The 15536-nt window shown below is 52.1% G+C and overlaps 1 protein-coding gene across 6 annotated transcripts in view; it reads right to left on the bottom strand.

Moving 5' to 3' along the window:
- COBL (cordon-bleu WH2 repeat protein) overlaps positions 1-15536 on the bottom strand; it is a 278030-nt gene that overhangs the window by 99478 nt on the left and 163016 nt on the right. For all 6 annotated transcript variants that reach the window (XM_058725524.1, XM_058725523.1, XM_058725526.1 and 3 more), the window contains one exon: positions 13106-13288. In XM_058725524.1, the coding sequence (XP_058581507.1) occupies positions 13106-13288 (183 nt within the window). The remainder of the gene's footprint in view (positions 1-13105; positions 13289-15536) is intronic.

Genomic DNA, 15536 nt, shown 5'->3' with positions numbered 1-15536 from the left:
GAAACAGATCTTTGCAAACTGGGTCGAGCCAAACATTAGAGGTGGTGTCTCAAAAAGTGAGCAGATTATCCACCATCGGGCTGCTCTGGTAGGATAACAGGTTCAAGCCTCGGCACCTGCCTGCAGGAGATGCACAGGAATACGTTTCTTTTGATATGAGTTTAAAAATTTTTATTTATTTTTGAGAGAGAGGAAGACAGAGTGTGGGAGGGGGGCAGAGAGAGAGGGAGGGAGACCCGGAATCCGAAGCAGGCTCCCGGCTCCGAGCTGTCAGCACAGAGCCCGACGTGGGGCTCGAACCCCCGAACTGCAAGAACATGACCTGAGCTGAAGTTGGACGCTCAACCGACTGAGCCACCCAGGCGCCCCCAGTGTGGGTTGAAATGGGTTTCGGACTAGTCAAGCTTATGTATGTTCGGCACTGGGAAACCCCTGGTTTGGTCATTCCCCCTGGAGAACGACAGGTTAGCATTCCTCATGAATCATCTGCCACTTTTGCTTAATTTCCTTGATAAAGGGCACAGGTGGAGGGGAACTGATTCCGTCCCGGTTCTGCCAGATGTTCTCACTGTAGGATCACCCCCATGAGAAGCAGAAAGAGCTCCATGGCTCGGAATCCTGAATTCGCTCTGTTTGAAAAATCTGGGGATTGGCTGTGCACGATGGAGCATGAGTATGTCCTCCAAGGAGATCTTTAGCACTGTTTTTTTTTTTTTTTTTTCAGGTGTATTTATTTGTTTTGAGCAAGCGAGCGAGAGAAGAGTACAAGAAGGGGAGGGGCAGAGACAGTCCCAAGCAGCCTCCGACGCAGGGCTCGAACTCACAAACTGCAAGATCGTGACCTGAGCCTGGATCAAGAGTCAGACACCCAACAGACTGAGCCACCCAGGCGCCCCTAGAGTTGTGTTTAATGTTGGAGTTTTCATTCTCCGCTAGCAAACACATGACTTCTCTGTCAATGGTGAGTGAGTAAATGAGCGTGATTTTTCGTTTCAAACGTTCTATCTGTTTGAGAATCTCCATGTCACAAGAGATGACGGTGGCAGCAGTGGCATGATACACCAGCACCTGCTGAGACCTGACCCACTGCATCTCCCGCAGAGGGCTCAGGGCCAAGCCAGCACGTCTCGCGCTCAAGCCACCTGATGGCCGCCAAGTTTCCCTCTGATCCCGTTCAGCGCCCACGCAGGAGAACCTCCTGCCGGAGAGATGTTTCTGCCTCCGGTGCGTCCCTGTGATCTCACATCACCTTGGTAAACCTTGGCGTCCTCACTGGTACAGTGAACATCACAAGAGTCCCTACTTCATGACGATATCGCGAAGATTAAGTGAAAGAAGATGACGCACCTGAGGTCTTAGCACCGTAGCTGAAACACAGCAAGAACTGGGCCATTGCTGGGTCATTATAACTGTCTTAATGCTGACCTTGGGACCAGGTGGCTGAGGACGGACGATGTGCCTTCTCTGCCCAGCTGTCCTGGAAATCCTTTTGCTGGTGAGAATACTGGTGCACACGATGGGCCAGGCGCAATGGCCCCCATCCCCAGCTGCTTTAATAGTAGAAACACTACCAGCCAGGGTGGATAGTCTTTCTTGGGTAGGGCTTCATCCCTGATCTGCATGTCACCTGCTGGGAAAGAGTCTGGAAGTGATGTCTTCACCCTGTCTAGTCTCCGGTCCCCGGCATGGGAATTAGGGGGGGAATCATGAAAAGCAGGGGTGCGGGGGTGCCTGGGTGGCTCTGTCGGTCAAGTGGCTGACTTCTGCTCAGGTCACGATCTCGCGGTTTGTGAGTTCGAGCCCCGCGTCGGGCTCTGTGCTGTCAGCTCGGAGCCTGCTTCAGATTCTTTGTCCGTCTCCCTCTGCTCCTCCCCTGTTCACACTCTGTGTCTCTCTCTCTCAAAAATAAACAATTTTAAAAAAGCAGCGTTGCAAGTGGGTATTTCCCACGGATTGGACCCACGTGCCATCATCTACCCAGACAAGGGCTGTTCTCTGGTATCTGGGGACATAAGATGTCTGCTCCAATGAAATACTGAGAGTCTTTAAAGCACCAAATCCGGGGCGCCTGGGTGGCTCAGTCGGTTAAGTGACCAACTTCGGCTCAGGTCATGATCTCACGGTCCGTGAGTTTGAGCCCCGCGTCGGGCTCTGTGCTGACAGCTCAAAGCCTGGAGCCTGTTTCAGATTCTGTGTCTCCCTCTCTCTCTGACCCTCCCCTGTTCATGCTCTGTCTCTCCCTGTCTCAAAAATAACTAAAACGTTAAAAAAAAATTTTAAAGCACCGAATCTTACCTGCCCTTGAATTCCTTATGGCCAAGAAAACTGAGGGCACATAAACAGAAACTCAGCTTCCCTTTGTTATGGGCTAAGTTTGGTTCCCTCCCCGCCACCAACCACAAATACGTATACTGAAACCCTAACCCCAGTACCTTAGACTATACAGGACTGTATATGAAGAGAAGGTTCTTAAAGAGGTGATTATGTTAAGATGAGGCCATTAAGGCGATTCCCACATTCCTTCCAGAAGAGGAAGAGGCAGCAAGGACATGCATAGAGTGAGGAAGTGGCCCGGAGACGGCCGTCTGTCTATAAGCCGAGACAGGCCTCAGCAGAACCTTGACCTTGGACTAACAGCCTTGGAACTGTAAGAAATCAATTTCTGTTGTTCAAGCCCTTCGAGTCTGTGGTATTTCATCAAGGCAGCCTGGCCAACTGGTTACCCTTTGACTTAGCTGGTAGGCGGGCACTGTGCCTGGAAAGTTCGAACTACTATGGATTCTACAAAGGCTTTCCCTCAGAAAGCGTTCTAGCTTTTGGTTTTCCTCACTGCCGTGACTCACTCTCCACGTGCTCGTCATCTATGGAAAGGAGACAGGAGTCCCCACAAGAGCGGGACCAGATGGAGTCCTGACTTGCTACAGGCCAGCGTAAGCCGACATGGCATCTAACTGCCACGTGGGGTTTCCCCATAATTATCACTTGGGCACCCCAACTCTGCCAGACAGAAGGTTCTTTCCCGCGTTCCACGAACACGAACGATTCTGGAATTCCCACGTGCTGGTCCCCCGTCCTGTCCTGCGGACATAGCCCCAGCCCAGGACAGGGACTTGTCACATCCCGTGAGGCTTTACGTTTCTTTGCTTAAATATTCCAATTTCTGCTATTGTGTTAATAAGGGCCAGTAAGCCCCAGACTCTTCAGTTTCTACAATGTTCTTTTGGCGTTTAGAAAAAGATTTTTTTTCTCTTAAAATATGATGTTGAGACATAGTCACTCCAGTTGAGCAGTATGGGGCCATTGCTACCTTGCCCCCTCATCACACTTCTGTGAATTTAGGCTAAGGCTGCCGTAAACTCTGCCAGCACCTCCAAAATAGCTGTGCCTTTTCCTCGGGTGCAACCATTTAGCGAGGTCCCCACCTCCACCTCCATTCTTGCCCCAGAAATCTAGGGGCCCCAGGGTCAGCCTTGGATTGGGGCCCACCGAGGGGACTCAATGGGACCCGGGTCTGGGGTTACACGTGTCCAGGGTCAACAGCGCAGGGAGCACAGGAGTGATGGATCTAGGGGCCATTGGAGATGCCGAAACCCTTCTACCCCTGAATGTCATCTCACTGAAGATCACTGCAGATCCCGGAAGGCCTCCTGTCTAGCTGCCCCGTGCACCCAAGCCTCCAGCTGGACGGCGTACCGTGTAAGTCAACACACAGGTCCATCTCCCCGTGTGTGTGTCCCCAGAGACCTCCCAGAGAGACAACGACTCATTTATCACCACCGAAGATGAGGCCATGCTCTCCTTGGCTCTTCTCCCACTGAGCCCTCGCTCTTTTGTTTATAAAATGCTCACTCACGGGCCACTAGGTGCCAGGCCTTGTGCGTGGGGCTGGGACGCACCGGAGATCGAGACACCATTCCCCGCGGGGATTCAGCCAAATGGATGGCCAAGTATACGCTGGGTCCTCAAGGCCGTGGGGATGGGGGGGTGGATCCTGAACTTGTCACCAGCAGTCTCCCATGTAGTGGCAGTTACTGACCTCTGCTAAGGGGCTCCCTGAGGAGAGCTAAGGCCGAGCGGTCCCTACAATGCGGGTGGACTTTAAAATCACGAATGCCGTAAAATGCACTCCAAGTCACGATGCCGGGGCATGGCTCATCATGCCCACGGAGAGGCGAATGCCCAACCCCCAAGCCAGTCAGACTGTTGTCCAGAACCCAAATGCACAGGATGATGTGCCTCAGAGAACGGCTCCGTTTTTATCCCCAAAGAAACTGTAACAGCAGGGAATAAATCACGGAAATTTTGCCCTCTAGGGGGGAGAAGATGATGTGGTTGGGAAAGTGCTTCTTCTTTCCACAGGAAGTCACCTGTTACACCTGCTTTGGTACGGGGTGTGGGGGGGAGAGGGTTGGGGGGCATTTTGTGGGGGAGGGGTGCTTGGTGCGTCTCTGGTTTGAGTAGTAAGGCGCCTGAATTTCATAAAGAAACGTTCACAACAGGCTCAGAGACAGGGGCGTCTGGGTGTGGTCTGGGTTTCACCCTCAGGTCATGATCTCACAGTTTGTGAGTTCAAGCCTCAGGTTGGGCTCAGCGCTGACAGCGTAGAGCCTACTTGGGATTCTGTCTCTCTCTCCCTCTCTCTCTGCCCCTCCTCTGTTCATGCTCTCTCTCTCCCTCCCTCAAGACAAATAAATTTTACAAAATCTTTAAAAAATATTAAAAAAAAAAAAAGAAAAAAAAAAAAAAACAGGCTCAGGGGCACACACACCGAAGAAGCCAGAAAGAAAGGCCTGCCATGGGGGGAGCCTTCCAGGGCAAAGTCCCTTCCCGTCTGCGCAAAGAGAGGGCTCAGCTGGTGGGAGGAGGGAGGTAGGGAGGGAGGGAGGGGCTTCCTTCAGGGTAACCTGGAGGGCTAAGGGGCCACGGGGATGCCCTGAATGGCCCGGGGTGGGGTGGGGAGGGGGGATGCTCTGAGTTACTAGCCTGCAGGCCTACACAAAGGAGGGACAGGCAGTGCAGCATGGGAAAGAAGTGGGGCCCTCCTGTGGTATTCTAGAACATTCCAGTGTGGAGGGCAGTCAACAGTGGGAGGTGGAAAGCCTCCAGCCACACCAGAGAGAAAGCCTGGTAGCTACTCGCGGTTTGTAACGGGACGTATATCCAAACCCTGGGACGGGTCCCCAGGCCACAGGACTCCCCAGCTCAATGTGCACACGCCTTCCTCTCCAAGGTCTGTTTGCCTCTTACCAAGTCACAGAGGGAACGTGGCCCCCTCAAAGTGCGTTCATCTCATCCGCCCTGCCTCTGCAGGTGGGGGGACGGGGCCCGGTCTTCCCAAGAAGGGCCACACACGGTGCAGGACGTGCGGCCGGTGAGAGCCCTTGCCTACGCGGTCTCTGACCTGCAGCGAGGCCTGGACCGGCTCGGTTTCCTCAACTCAACTGACGAAGGGCCATCGTGACGAGCAAGCTGGCCAGGATGGCCGTGAGGGGTGAGCCCACAATTTATGTGGCGGCGTGACTGTCTCCGCACACGGTTCCTGCACCCCCACCGTACGGTCACTCCTAGCTCTGGGATCCGGCAGAAGGCTGCCCTGGTGGGGGGCTCACCAACCGTCTTTTCCCATAGTGACGAGCAAACTCTGCAGGCTTATGGCCAAGTTGTCACCCTTTCAAAAGCAGGCTCTGCGAGCAGGGCATTCGTTAGTTCTTCGCATACATATTGCAACCAGTGTCTTTCACTTCGAGGGGACCCATCTTTCCACGCCTGGTAAGTGAATCACGGAAATACAAAGTGAATGAACATAAACGCTTGCTGATACAGCGGCACGGCATCAGACGCTGGAGACACGGCAGAGAGCAGAGACACTAAGTCCCCTGCCTCGGGGCTTACGGGTTAGACGCTGGAAGAAACACAGATGAGAATGGGAAACGGGGCAGACTATGACCGGCGGGAGGAGGGGTGAGGGAGGCCTGGCCGGCGAAGCGGCCTCCAAGCAGGGTACGGGTGGGGGGAGAATGTGACGGGGCCCCGCGGCGAGGACAAGTCGTGGACTCCTCTGGGAGGGGCGGTGAGGGCACAGGGGAGGCGCTGAGCCCAGAGCTGGAGGCTGCGGGCGGAGGTAAGAACTCGGGTCATGCCCCAGGGTGATGATGCAAAGGGGAGACGGGCCCCCACTTGTGTTTGGACCAGTGTTACTCTAGCAGTGGTGTAGAGGGGCAGGAGGGCAGGAGTGGACGCAGGGACCCAAGAAGAGGCCACTACTGCAATGTGGGTTGTCCCAGGTGGGTGGGAGCCCCTGGACCAGGGTGCTAAGATGGGTATGGGAGAGGTGGCTGCCTTCGGGATCACGGCTCTTGGACAGGGGGTGTGGCACGTGAGGGACAGACGTGGGTCTATAGACCTTCCCCCTCATCTTATACGGGGGATCAGTCCAGGGGGGCCCCTCCCCTCCTGGGTCCCTGGCACACAGGGCGTATCGAAGGGACCACTCTTCTCTGCTCTGAATCCTTTCTGGCCAGCACAGCGCTCCAGGAGGCCAAGGCTGAGCCATCGCTCATGTGAGCACCACCCACGTGCTGGAGGTCATCAAAGGTCTTTGATTAGTATGAAGAATAATTTTTTAAAATGTATATCTAGTTTGAGAGAGAGAGAGAGAGAGACCATGGGCACACAGGTGTATGTGCAGGGAAGGGGCAGAGAGAGAGGGAGGGAGAGAATCCTAAGCAGTCTCCACGCTGTCAGGACAGAGCCCAACATGGGGCTTGATCTCACGAACTGTAACATCAAGACAGGAGCTGAGATCAAGAGTCCAACACTCAACCGACTGAGCCACCCAGGTGCCCCACGAAGAATAATTTTTTAAAAGTCTCCAGGCATCATCCCCTTTGCCAGAAACAAGTTAACAACCAGCAAGAGGCAGGTGACAGGGAACTCGGAGGAGTCCCCACTCCAGGGGGACAGTGGAAATGGCCCTGCGGGAACAGGGTTTCCATTTACCTCAACACCCTTGCGGACGTTCAATTTAATAAGCAGCAGCCGTCAGTCCTAACAGCAGAGAGGAAAATACGCTTGGAGCCCACCCTGGTCCGTGACCCTGCTCGGCAGGGATGCCCTCCCCAACAAGGGTTCCTGAGGCCACATCGCTGGGGCCTTCTCTCTGCTACGGACCGGGAAGCAGAGTGAGGTCAGGAACATTCCGGAATGATCCAACGCACCACCACAGAAACGGACTGTGAGTTTGGCGATGGTCAGATGCACACTTCAGTTCTGGATAAAGTATGTCGTTGGGGGTGCGGTCAGCAAAGGGTTACAACGTCCTGTAATATTCTAGGTACCTGATTCTCATACGGAATCTCAAGTAGTAACACTTTCCCCTGATTTCTAACGTGTGCAGATTGCCCGAATTATTCACACAGTACAAAACGCTGCACTGAGATATCCAAGGAATGAGGGTCAATTCATACTCTTAAGTGCAGGGTGTGGACGTATTTATTGAACTCGTAAGCCATTTTTCATGGAAAAATCTTTTTTGGGTTATACTAATAACTGATTGTAACACCAGCCTCCTCATTTCTCATTAAATTTTTTTTTTTTTTTTTTTTTTTTTTTTTTAAATGAGAGGGAAACACAGAATCTGAAGCAGGCTCCAGGCTCTGAGCTGTCAGCACAGAGCCCGACGCGGGGCCCGAACTCATGAACTGCGAGATCGTGACCTGAGCCGAGGTCAGCCGCTCAGCCGACTGAGCCACCCAGGCGCCCCTCCCGATCTCTCATTTTAACGGCCGTCCCCACCAGTGGTTTTAGTCCCAATGCAACAAACTTGAGATGGTGTAGACGTGTGGCTGTCATACTGGAATTGTCTGGTGTTGAACGCTTTCCACGATGAATGCCATGATTCAAGTGCTACAGGACAAAAGAGAGCCCGGATAACTAAAATACTTTTTGAATTCCTTGTCCTTACGATAAAAAAGGATTCAGAGTTGTCTTCGGCATAAAAGCGGGCATAGAAGAACCATGTGCCGACCGAAAAAATTAGGGAAGAGCCGTTTCTTCTGCATTTGTGGAAAAGGAGAACTCAAATGAGACCACACAGCATTTTCTAGAAAACTCCCACAAGTTGTTTTTAATCAGCTGACAGACAAAAGCGAAATACGCCTGTCCGTGACCTGCAGAGCGTTCTAAGAGGCAGATACCGGCAGGCGTGATTTACGGGATTCTTTCCATCTTGAATGGGTAAACTGAGTCACGTAAACACAGATCACGGGACAGTATTCTATTCTTGTTCCTCTCAAAGAGGGGCTCCAAAGACTTAAAAGGATGATCAACGGCCCCCCAGTAAACTCTGAAAATGTGGACCTGTGAACGAGGTGTATTCACAGTTTGTGCCTGACGTGGGGGCAAAGCCAGCACGAGGGTGTGGTCTTGTTTTACGTCGCCTTTGGTGTTTACGGCAACACCGAGTTTGATTTTTTTTTAAGTTGATTTATTTATTTTGAGAGAGACAGAGCACGAGCAGGGGAGGGGCAGAGAGACAGACAGACAGAGGGAGAGAGAGAATGAGAACCCCGAGCAGGCTCCACACTGTCAGCACGGACCCCGATGTGGGGCTCGAACCCACAAACCCGTGAGATCATGACCTGAGCCCAAACCAGGAGTCGGACACTTAACCAACTGAACCACCCAGGTGCCCCCCCCTGCCCCTGCCCCCACGAGTTTGAGTTTTAAGTTTAATCTGTCACTTGGTTAACGCAGGAGCCTGGCCAGGGCACAGAGCCACTGTTCCCACTGGCCGGTCCTCCCTGCCTCCGGCTCTTCCATTCCCGATGCCTGGCTCTCACAAGGGCTCTTGTGCTGTCTGCACACCTAGGGGGATGGTGAGGTAGTTGCTGCGGGACTCACCAAGGCCACAGGACCAGGGCGGACAGAGCTGGGATGTTAACCCCAGGAGGCAGCTGCACGGCCCGTGGTCTGGCCTGTACATCATGTACCCGGGAAGGCTGCCTTGGCTGTTCCCATTTTGCAGAGGAGGAAACTGAGGACCAGAGAGTGAGTGGAGGGGGTGCCCACGCAGGCACTTGTGTCCGCGGCCCCACGCGTCATCTGAGATCTGTGCTGATCCACAGCCCAGAGGGGGGCACATGTGTGCAAGAGACAAGAGACCACCCTCCTTGGGGATAGATACTAAGACCTGGCATACAAAGGGGGCTCTGACCCCCAGGTAGGCGCAGCAAGCAAGAACTCTGCCCTTGATCGGGGCCAAGGACAAGGCGTGAGGTCGTCTCAGCACACAGCAGAGTGGAGTGATGACCCTGGGGAATCTCAAAGGTAAAACGGGAAGAAAAATCCCACCTGGGACAGGCAATCCCTCTGTCCCTCACACAAACACACCCTGGGTCCCGGCAAGAAGAAGCAAGAACTATTTATTTAACATCCAACGTTAGGCCTCAGCTAACACTATGGCAAACTGTGCCCAGACGTTATTGCAGAGCACAGATCCATTCATCTCCAGGGAAACTCTTCTGCGGGAAGAACTCTCCAGACCCGTTCAAGATATTTACACCGAGCGGGCGGATCGGGGCAGCAGAGTTTCTGCGGCGCGGTGGTTCTCAAAGTGGGGTTTGCCTGGGAACTTGCTGGGACACAAATTCCCAGGCCCTGCCCCAGACCTACTGAATCAGAAACCCTCAGGGTGGAGCCAAGCAAAATGTGTTCTAACAAGCCCTTTGGGGGTGATTCTGATGCTCGCTTAAGTTCGAAAACTACTGACTCAGCGTATGGTGCCCTCACATATATATCATTCCTGTCTGAATGTTCCACTTAATTAGAACTACATTCGAGGTACCGGGAAGAGGGATGAAAGTCTGGCACAGAGATTCGGTCTCCTCTGGAAAGATAACACGTCTCTCGACCCGTCTTGCCAATTTCTCTGCTAACAGGCTTGCTCAAGGACACCATTAATTTCTTTCACTGGCTCTACCTACCCACTCCGGGAAGGTCTCTCCGGAAAGTATTTTAGAAATAACAAATACTGGCGATCGCGTCGTGAGTCTAAAAACAGGTAACAAACGCTGATACAAAGACAGCATTTGGGGGAAAATGCGTCCCCTGAACCGACACTTGTCTGACATGATTCCCCTTCTACGACCTGAATAAGGGAACCCTGAATTTTTCGGACCAGATGATAAGAGAAAAAGATAAAATATTTTCTTCTAAAATAAGAAAATGTAGGCATTCTCCTTTCCCCAAACTAGTCATGTCCTTGAAAATAAGCCTTTCCTTTCCATTCAGGACATCGGTGTTAGGAACAGCTGCACACAACTAAGGTTTTCCAAACAAACATCTTATCTTTATCTGGAAGGAAGTTGGTGAAAAAGGAACTGACGTTCTTACTCGACAACGATGACAATACACTTTTGGGTTCCTTTCCCAGAAATTAGTAAATAACAAAATACCTTTCATTTAAAAAGGAAAAATATGGTCCCAGCAAATACTTAAATCTAATCCATATGCCACTCATATGCTTAAAAAACGAGAGCATTTCTGTGAGCCAATTTCTGTGCTCATTCTGTGCCAAATGAAACAGATTTTAGTAAGAAGCTTTTACTGCCTCAGAGGGAACTCTGTTCATTTTTCAGGGTATAGAGAACTATTTATTTTTCACTCAGAATTCCCGATTCTCTATTTACGATACATTTTTCCACTCGGGCAGACTTTATCCACTCTGGAGAAGCATGTTAAAATCTGAGAACACCTCTTCTCCGGACGGAAGGAACTTTTAAGATGCTGATCGGGTTCAGCATCAACCTTCGAGAACACCAGGAAACACAATTCTCATTGCAAACAGCCCTCAAGTAATAATGATGCTGGAACTTGTGGTTTTTGGTGCTAACATCCCTCCCAATCAGAAGCAAACTGATGTCCCCAGAGGGAGGGGGCTGAAAAGTACTAAATGCTAGAAGTATGGTCTGTGGGTTATGAAAAAGTTCAGATCCTAAACCCCAGAAAAGGTTTACATTTCACTACACAAGCACAGGAAGAAACTTTGGGTTCAATTTGCACATTTAGTCCCGCAAGTGTACGACCAAATGGGGTGCATTTGTACCTAACGCTCTTGGTAACAAAAGATAGCTAAAACATCCCAGAGAACTCAGAAGAACTTAGGAGCATTAGAAAATGCTAGGGGCGCCTGGATGACTCCGTCAGTTAAGTGTCCGACCTCGGCTCAGGTCACGATCTCGTGGTTCGTGGGTTCAAGCCCCGCGTCGGTCTCTGTGCTGACAGCTCGGAGCCTGGAGCCTGCTTCGGATCCTGTGTCTCCCTCCCTCTCTGCTCCTCACCCGCTCACTCTCTGTCTCTCTTGCTCTCTCAAAATAAACATTAAAAAGAAAAAAAGAAAATGCTTAAGAAACACAAAAAACAAAATATTTTCTTCTAAAACGTGTTGTGTCAGGGTTTTCCAACAGATTGATAAGGCACGGATGGAAAGGTCTGTTGATGGAAGCGGGGTGGTCTCTGAGACCTGGGGGTAAAGTTCACACCTGTGAGGATGGAGGACGATTTATTAAGATTTATGAAGACTGATGGACAGACAACGAGGCAAGAAGGAGTCTGAGAAGACTACTGCTCCAGAGAGCCACTTAGACAACTTCTAACCATGACCCCAGGCCGAGCCTCCCATCTGGGAGGTACAGACTTAGTTTCTAGTTTATTTTAAGGAAAAGCCATCTTATGAATACGCAAAAAAAAAAAAAAAAAGGGGTTCAAACCCAGAGTAGCAGCAGTGTGAAGTTTTCTGCCTCCACGAAGCACGGACAGGCCGGGGACGCTAAGGCAGAAAGAAAGAGTCAGGAAATGAAGCCCCTGTGAGAGAATTAACGTGTGTTCTATAAAGTTCCTGTTTGCAGCGTGGTGTCCCCGTCCCCCAGGGAGCTGGGGTGACAGCCACTGGGAACCTTCCCCGTTTGGTGAGCACTAATGCATCCTTACTGTGGCCCGGCATCTTGGAATACATGTGGAGCAGGCCCAGCTGTGGGCGCGGCCGGTCAGCCTTGGAGAACACAGCTTCTAGAAGATTCCAAAGTCTGGTCCCATCCCGGCCACACCGTGTGCTGTCCCTGCTTCCCCCCAGCTGAATGAGGACGGATGCATTTAGAAGATGAAACCTGTACATCAGTTTCACCGTGCATCATCCCAAGCCTCGAGAATAGGAGCTGCTTGGTCAAGGGTCGTCCCAGCCCCTGAGAACGGAAGGCCTGGGATTTCCAATCGCGCTTCACGCCGCAGCAGACTCGCGGGAGGACAGAAGGCCAGTGCAGACCCCAGCTGCTGAGGACAAAGACTCTTTCTGGTCCACACATAGTGACAACCCCTTGCGAAGGCGTGACGTTGCTCTGATGATAAACTTAGCACCCGTGGCTTCCTACATATGCGGTCTCCGCAAACGTCCCATCACTTGGAAACTGACTTAGTGTGAAAGGCCCTCCCTCCTTTCCTGTGCATCTGAATTATTTGGGGCATCTATATTTTACGACCTATCATCCCTGTCCCATACAAACTCCAGATTTCTTTCAGTGCTCCGAACCACGCTATTTTCTCATTTAGCGATCGTGACGACGCCCAAACTTTTAATGCTGCAGACACAATAAATGCTAATAACAAGCACAGGCCTTGAACGTCTGAGAGCACAGGAGGTGTCCTACCTTCCACACGTGAAGGAGCATGGCATCTCATCTTTACTTCTACTTTTTTTAAATGTTTATTTGAGAGAGGGAGAGAGAGTAAGCATGAGCAGGGGAGGGACAGAGAGAGAGGGAGAGAGAGACTCTCAAGCAGGTTCCCCACTCAGCTCAGAGCCCGGCGTGGGGCTCGATCTCACACACTGTGAGATCATGACCTGAGCCGAAATCAAGAATCAGACACCCAACCAACTGAGTCACCCAGGCGCCCCTCACTTTTACTTCTAAATAAAGCTTAAAGATTCGACCAAAACACTCTCCCCGCTAAAGCCACAAATTTGCAGAAGGTAGGGCACAGAGGGAGCTTCCAGAGAAGTCGCTGGTCCTTTTAGCGGATCCACTACTCCCCGGAGCCGCCCTCCACCTACCTTTTCCGAGGCCTTGTCCTGCACTGGTGGCCCCAGGCCGGGCAGCGTCGGGGGCGGAGGGGCCCGACGCTTCTTCATGTCCGACTTCACAGACACCCCTGAGATGTTGCCAAGCGACAGGGATGGACCCAACGTCATGGAACGCGGATTCACCGCCGGGGAGTTGGGCGTGGTCAGGCAGCCCTGCGGGGAAGGGGACAAAGAGAAACTCTCATCGGTGCAAGGTCACTTCTCAGTGTAGGAGTGCTCCGGCCTGAAAACCAAGTGCCACACCGCCCATCCGAGCCTGTAGGACACATCCACTGCTGGGCTTGAATGGCGTGAGCAAAACCCTCACTTTCAGTCGAAAGCCCGTATTTTCCCTGCGGTGGGAGACACTCCATTGACACATTCCTGCTGCAAAGGTTTCTTTTCTTTTTTTCTTTTGGATGTTTATTTAGTTTTGAGAGAGAGAAAGAGAGATAGACAGCACGAGCAGGGGAGGGGCAGAGAGAGGGAGACACAGAATCCGAAGCAGGCTCCAGGCCCTGAGCTGTCAGCACAGAGCCCGACGCAGGGCTCGAACCCACAAACTGTGAGATCATGACCCGAACCGAAGTCGGACGCTCAAGCGACTGAGCCACCCAGGCGCCCCACAAAGGTTTGTTTTCTTAATCACAAAGGAAACGACAGACCTCTGAAACCCCCTAAGAACCCTTACCAGCTAGACTCGTTTAACACTCCTGACCAGACCGCAGTGTGAATCAGCCTCCTTTGAAACGGAACCTGTCATCGGAACGAGCTTGTAGGTGCTGAACAGAGGAAGGCACAGGCCAGAAGTACATTTCTCCCGGAGGAATCTGTCTGTAGCTCTGACCGCACTGAGCCCCCTCTCCGGCCCTCCGGTGGGTCACGTCTGCTCACATGACCTCTCTCGCAGCCAGTTCCAGGGCCCTTGGAAGGGGAGGCTGGGACAGGGGAAGGCTCGCTTTGGCCCCCCATGAATCCGTCAGGGATGCCACAATCTTTCCCCTTCCTGATGCTCAGCTGGGGCCGTAAGGTCTCCTTAAAGGGTAGCTGCCGATTAGGTGCGTGCAAGCCCCCTGATCTCACAATGGCACCCCTACTCTGTGCGTCCCTCACTCTACAAAAGCTATGGCATAAGGTCTGGATTTTGCAGAGAGTAACTATGCAGCAGCTGTGGATTGGCCTCCACCTGATCTCCCACCAGGAAGGTCCCCTGAATAAAACTGTAGAGGAGGGCCTGGGGGACTCAGTCAGTTAAGTGTCCGACTCTTGATTTCGGCTCAGCTCATGATCTCACGGGTCGTGAGTTCGAGCCCCACCTGGGACTCTGTGCTGACAGTGCAGAACCTGTTTGGGATTCTCTCTCTCCCCCCGCCTCTCTCTGCCCCTCCCGTGCACGCATGCTCTCTCTCTCAAAAGAGATGAATAAACTTTTTTTTAAAAAGTTAAATATTAAAGACAAAACACAAACCTCTGCGTAAGCTGTATGGAGTCACCTGCTTTGTTTCCCGGTCTCAAAGCACCTTCTCCATTTGGGGGTCACTTTACTGTCCCCCTCCCCCACTTTCTAACAGGGTCTCTGCCATCGTGAGAAGTATGTCACCGGCTGCCAAGAAGGGGCTTAGGTTTCTTCGAACCCTTCACAGGTTACCACCAAAAGGCCGTGTGAGATAAATGGCGTGCCACGGAGGCTGTGACCAGGGAACACAGTGCTCCGTGGCAGAGATCTACACAGAAAATAAACGCAAGCCACAATGCTACTTAGGAACTTTCACAAAGCAGCCCCACCTGCTGGGTGTATATGGGGGGGCTGGCAGGCTAAAGGGCACAGACTTGTTTTTTTTTAATGCTTATTTATCTTTTGGGTGGCAGGGAACAGAAAGAGGGAGACACAGAATCAGAAGCAGGCTCCAGGCCCTGAGCTGTCAGCACAGAGCCCGAAGTGGGGCTCGAACCCACAGATCATGAGATCATGACCTGAGCTGGAGTCGGATGCTTCATGGACTGAGTCACCCATGTACCCCGACACATAGGTGTTTTAAATCTTTACCCCTCCTAGGGTCTGCTTAACCTGATCACGTAAGCGTTAGTGCAGGCAGAGGCTTAGAGAACCAACACTCTGATTTCAAGTGCATAACAAGATAGAAGCCAGGCTCTCCCCTGGCACCTCTCCCTGCTCCCCCGGCCAACACTCCCCTCCAGAACCGGTGCCCGGGGTGTACTGCACACCAGGGGCTGCGCAGCGGGGAGGTCAGCCCACACGCCATCCGGGTTCGAGTCCTGCCTCTGCCGCGTGAGCTTGGACATGCCTCTGGAGTCGTCTCTGCCTCAGTTTACCTCCTATAAAACTGGGTACCAGTAGTTTTGTTCTACTTATTTACTTATTTACTTATTGTCGCTCCTGTTACAATGTGGGACCCATGGG

Source organism: Neofelis nebulosa, chromosome 4, assembly GCF_028018385.1.
Source record: "Neofelis nebulosa isolate mNeoNeb1 chromosome 4, mNeoNeb1.pri, whole genome shotgun sequence".
Taxonomy (NCBI): Eukaryota; Metazoa; Chordata; class Mammalia; order Carnivora; family Felidae; genus Neofelis; species Neofelis nebulosa.
Note: the sequence above shows the minus strand (reverse complement) of the source record. Positions and strands in the feature narration are given on the sequence as shown.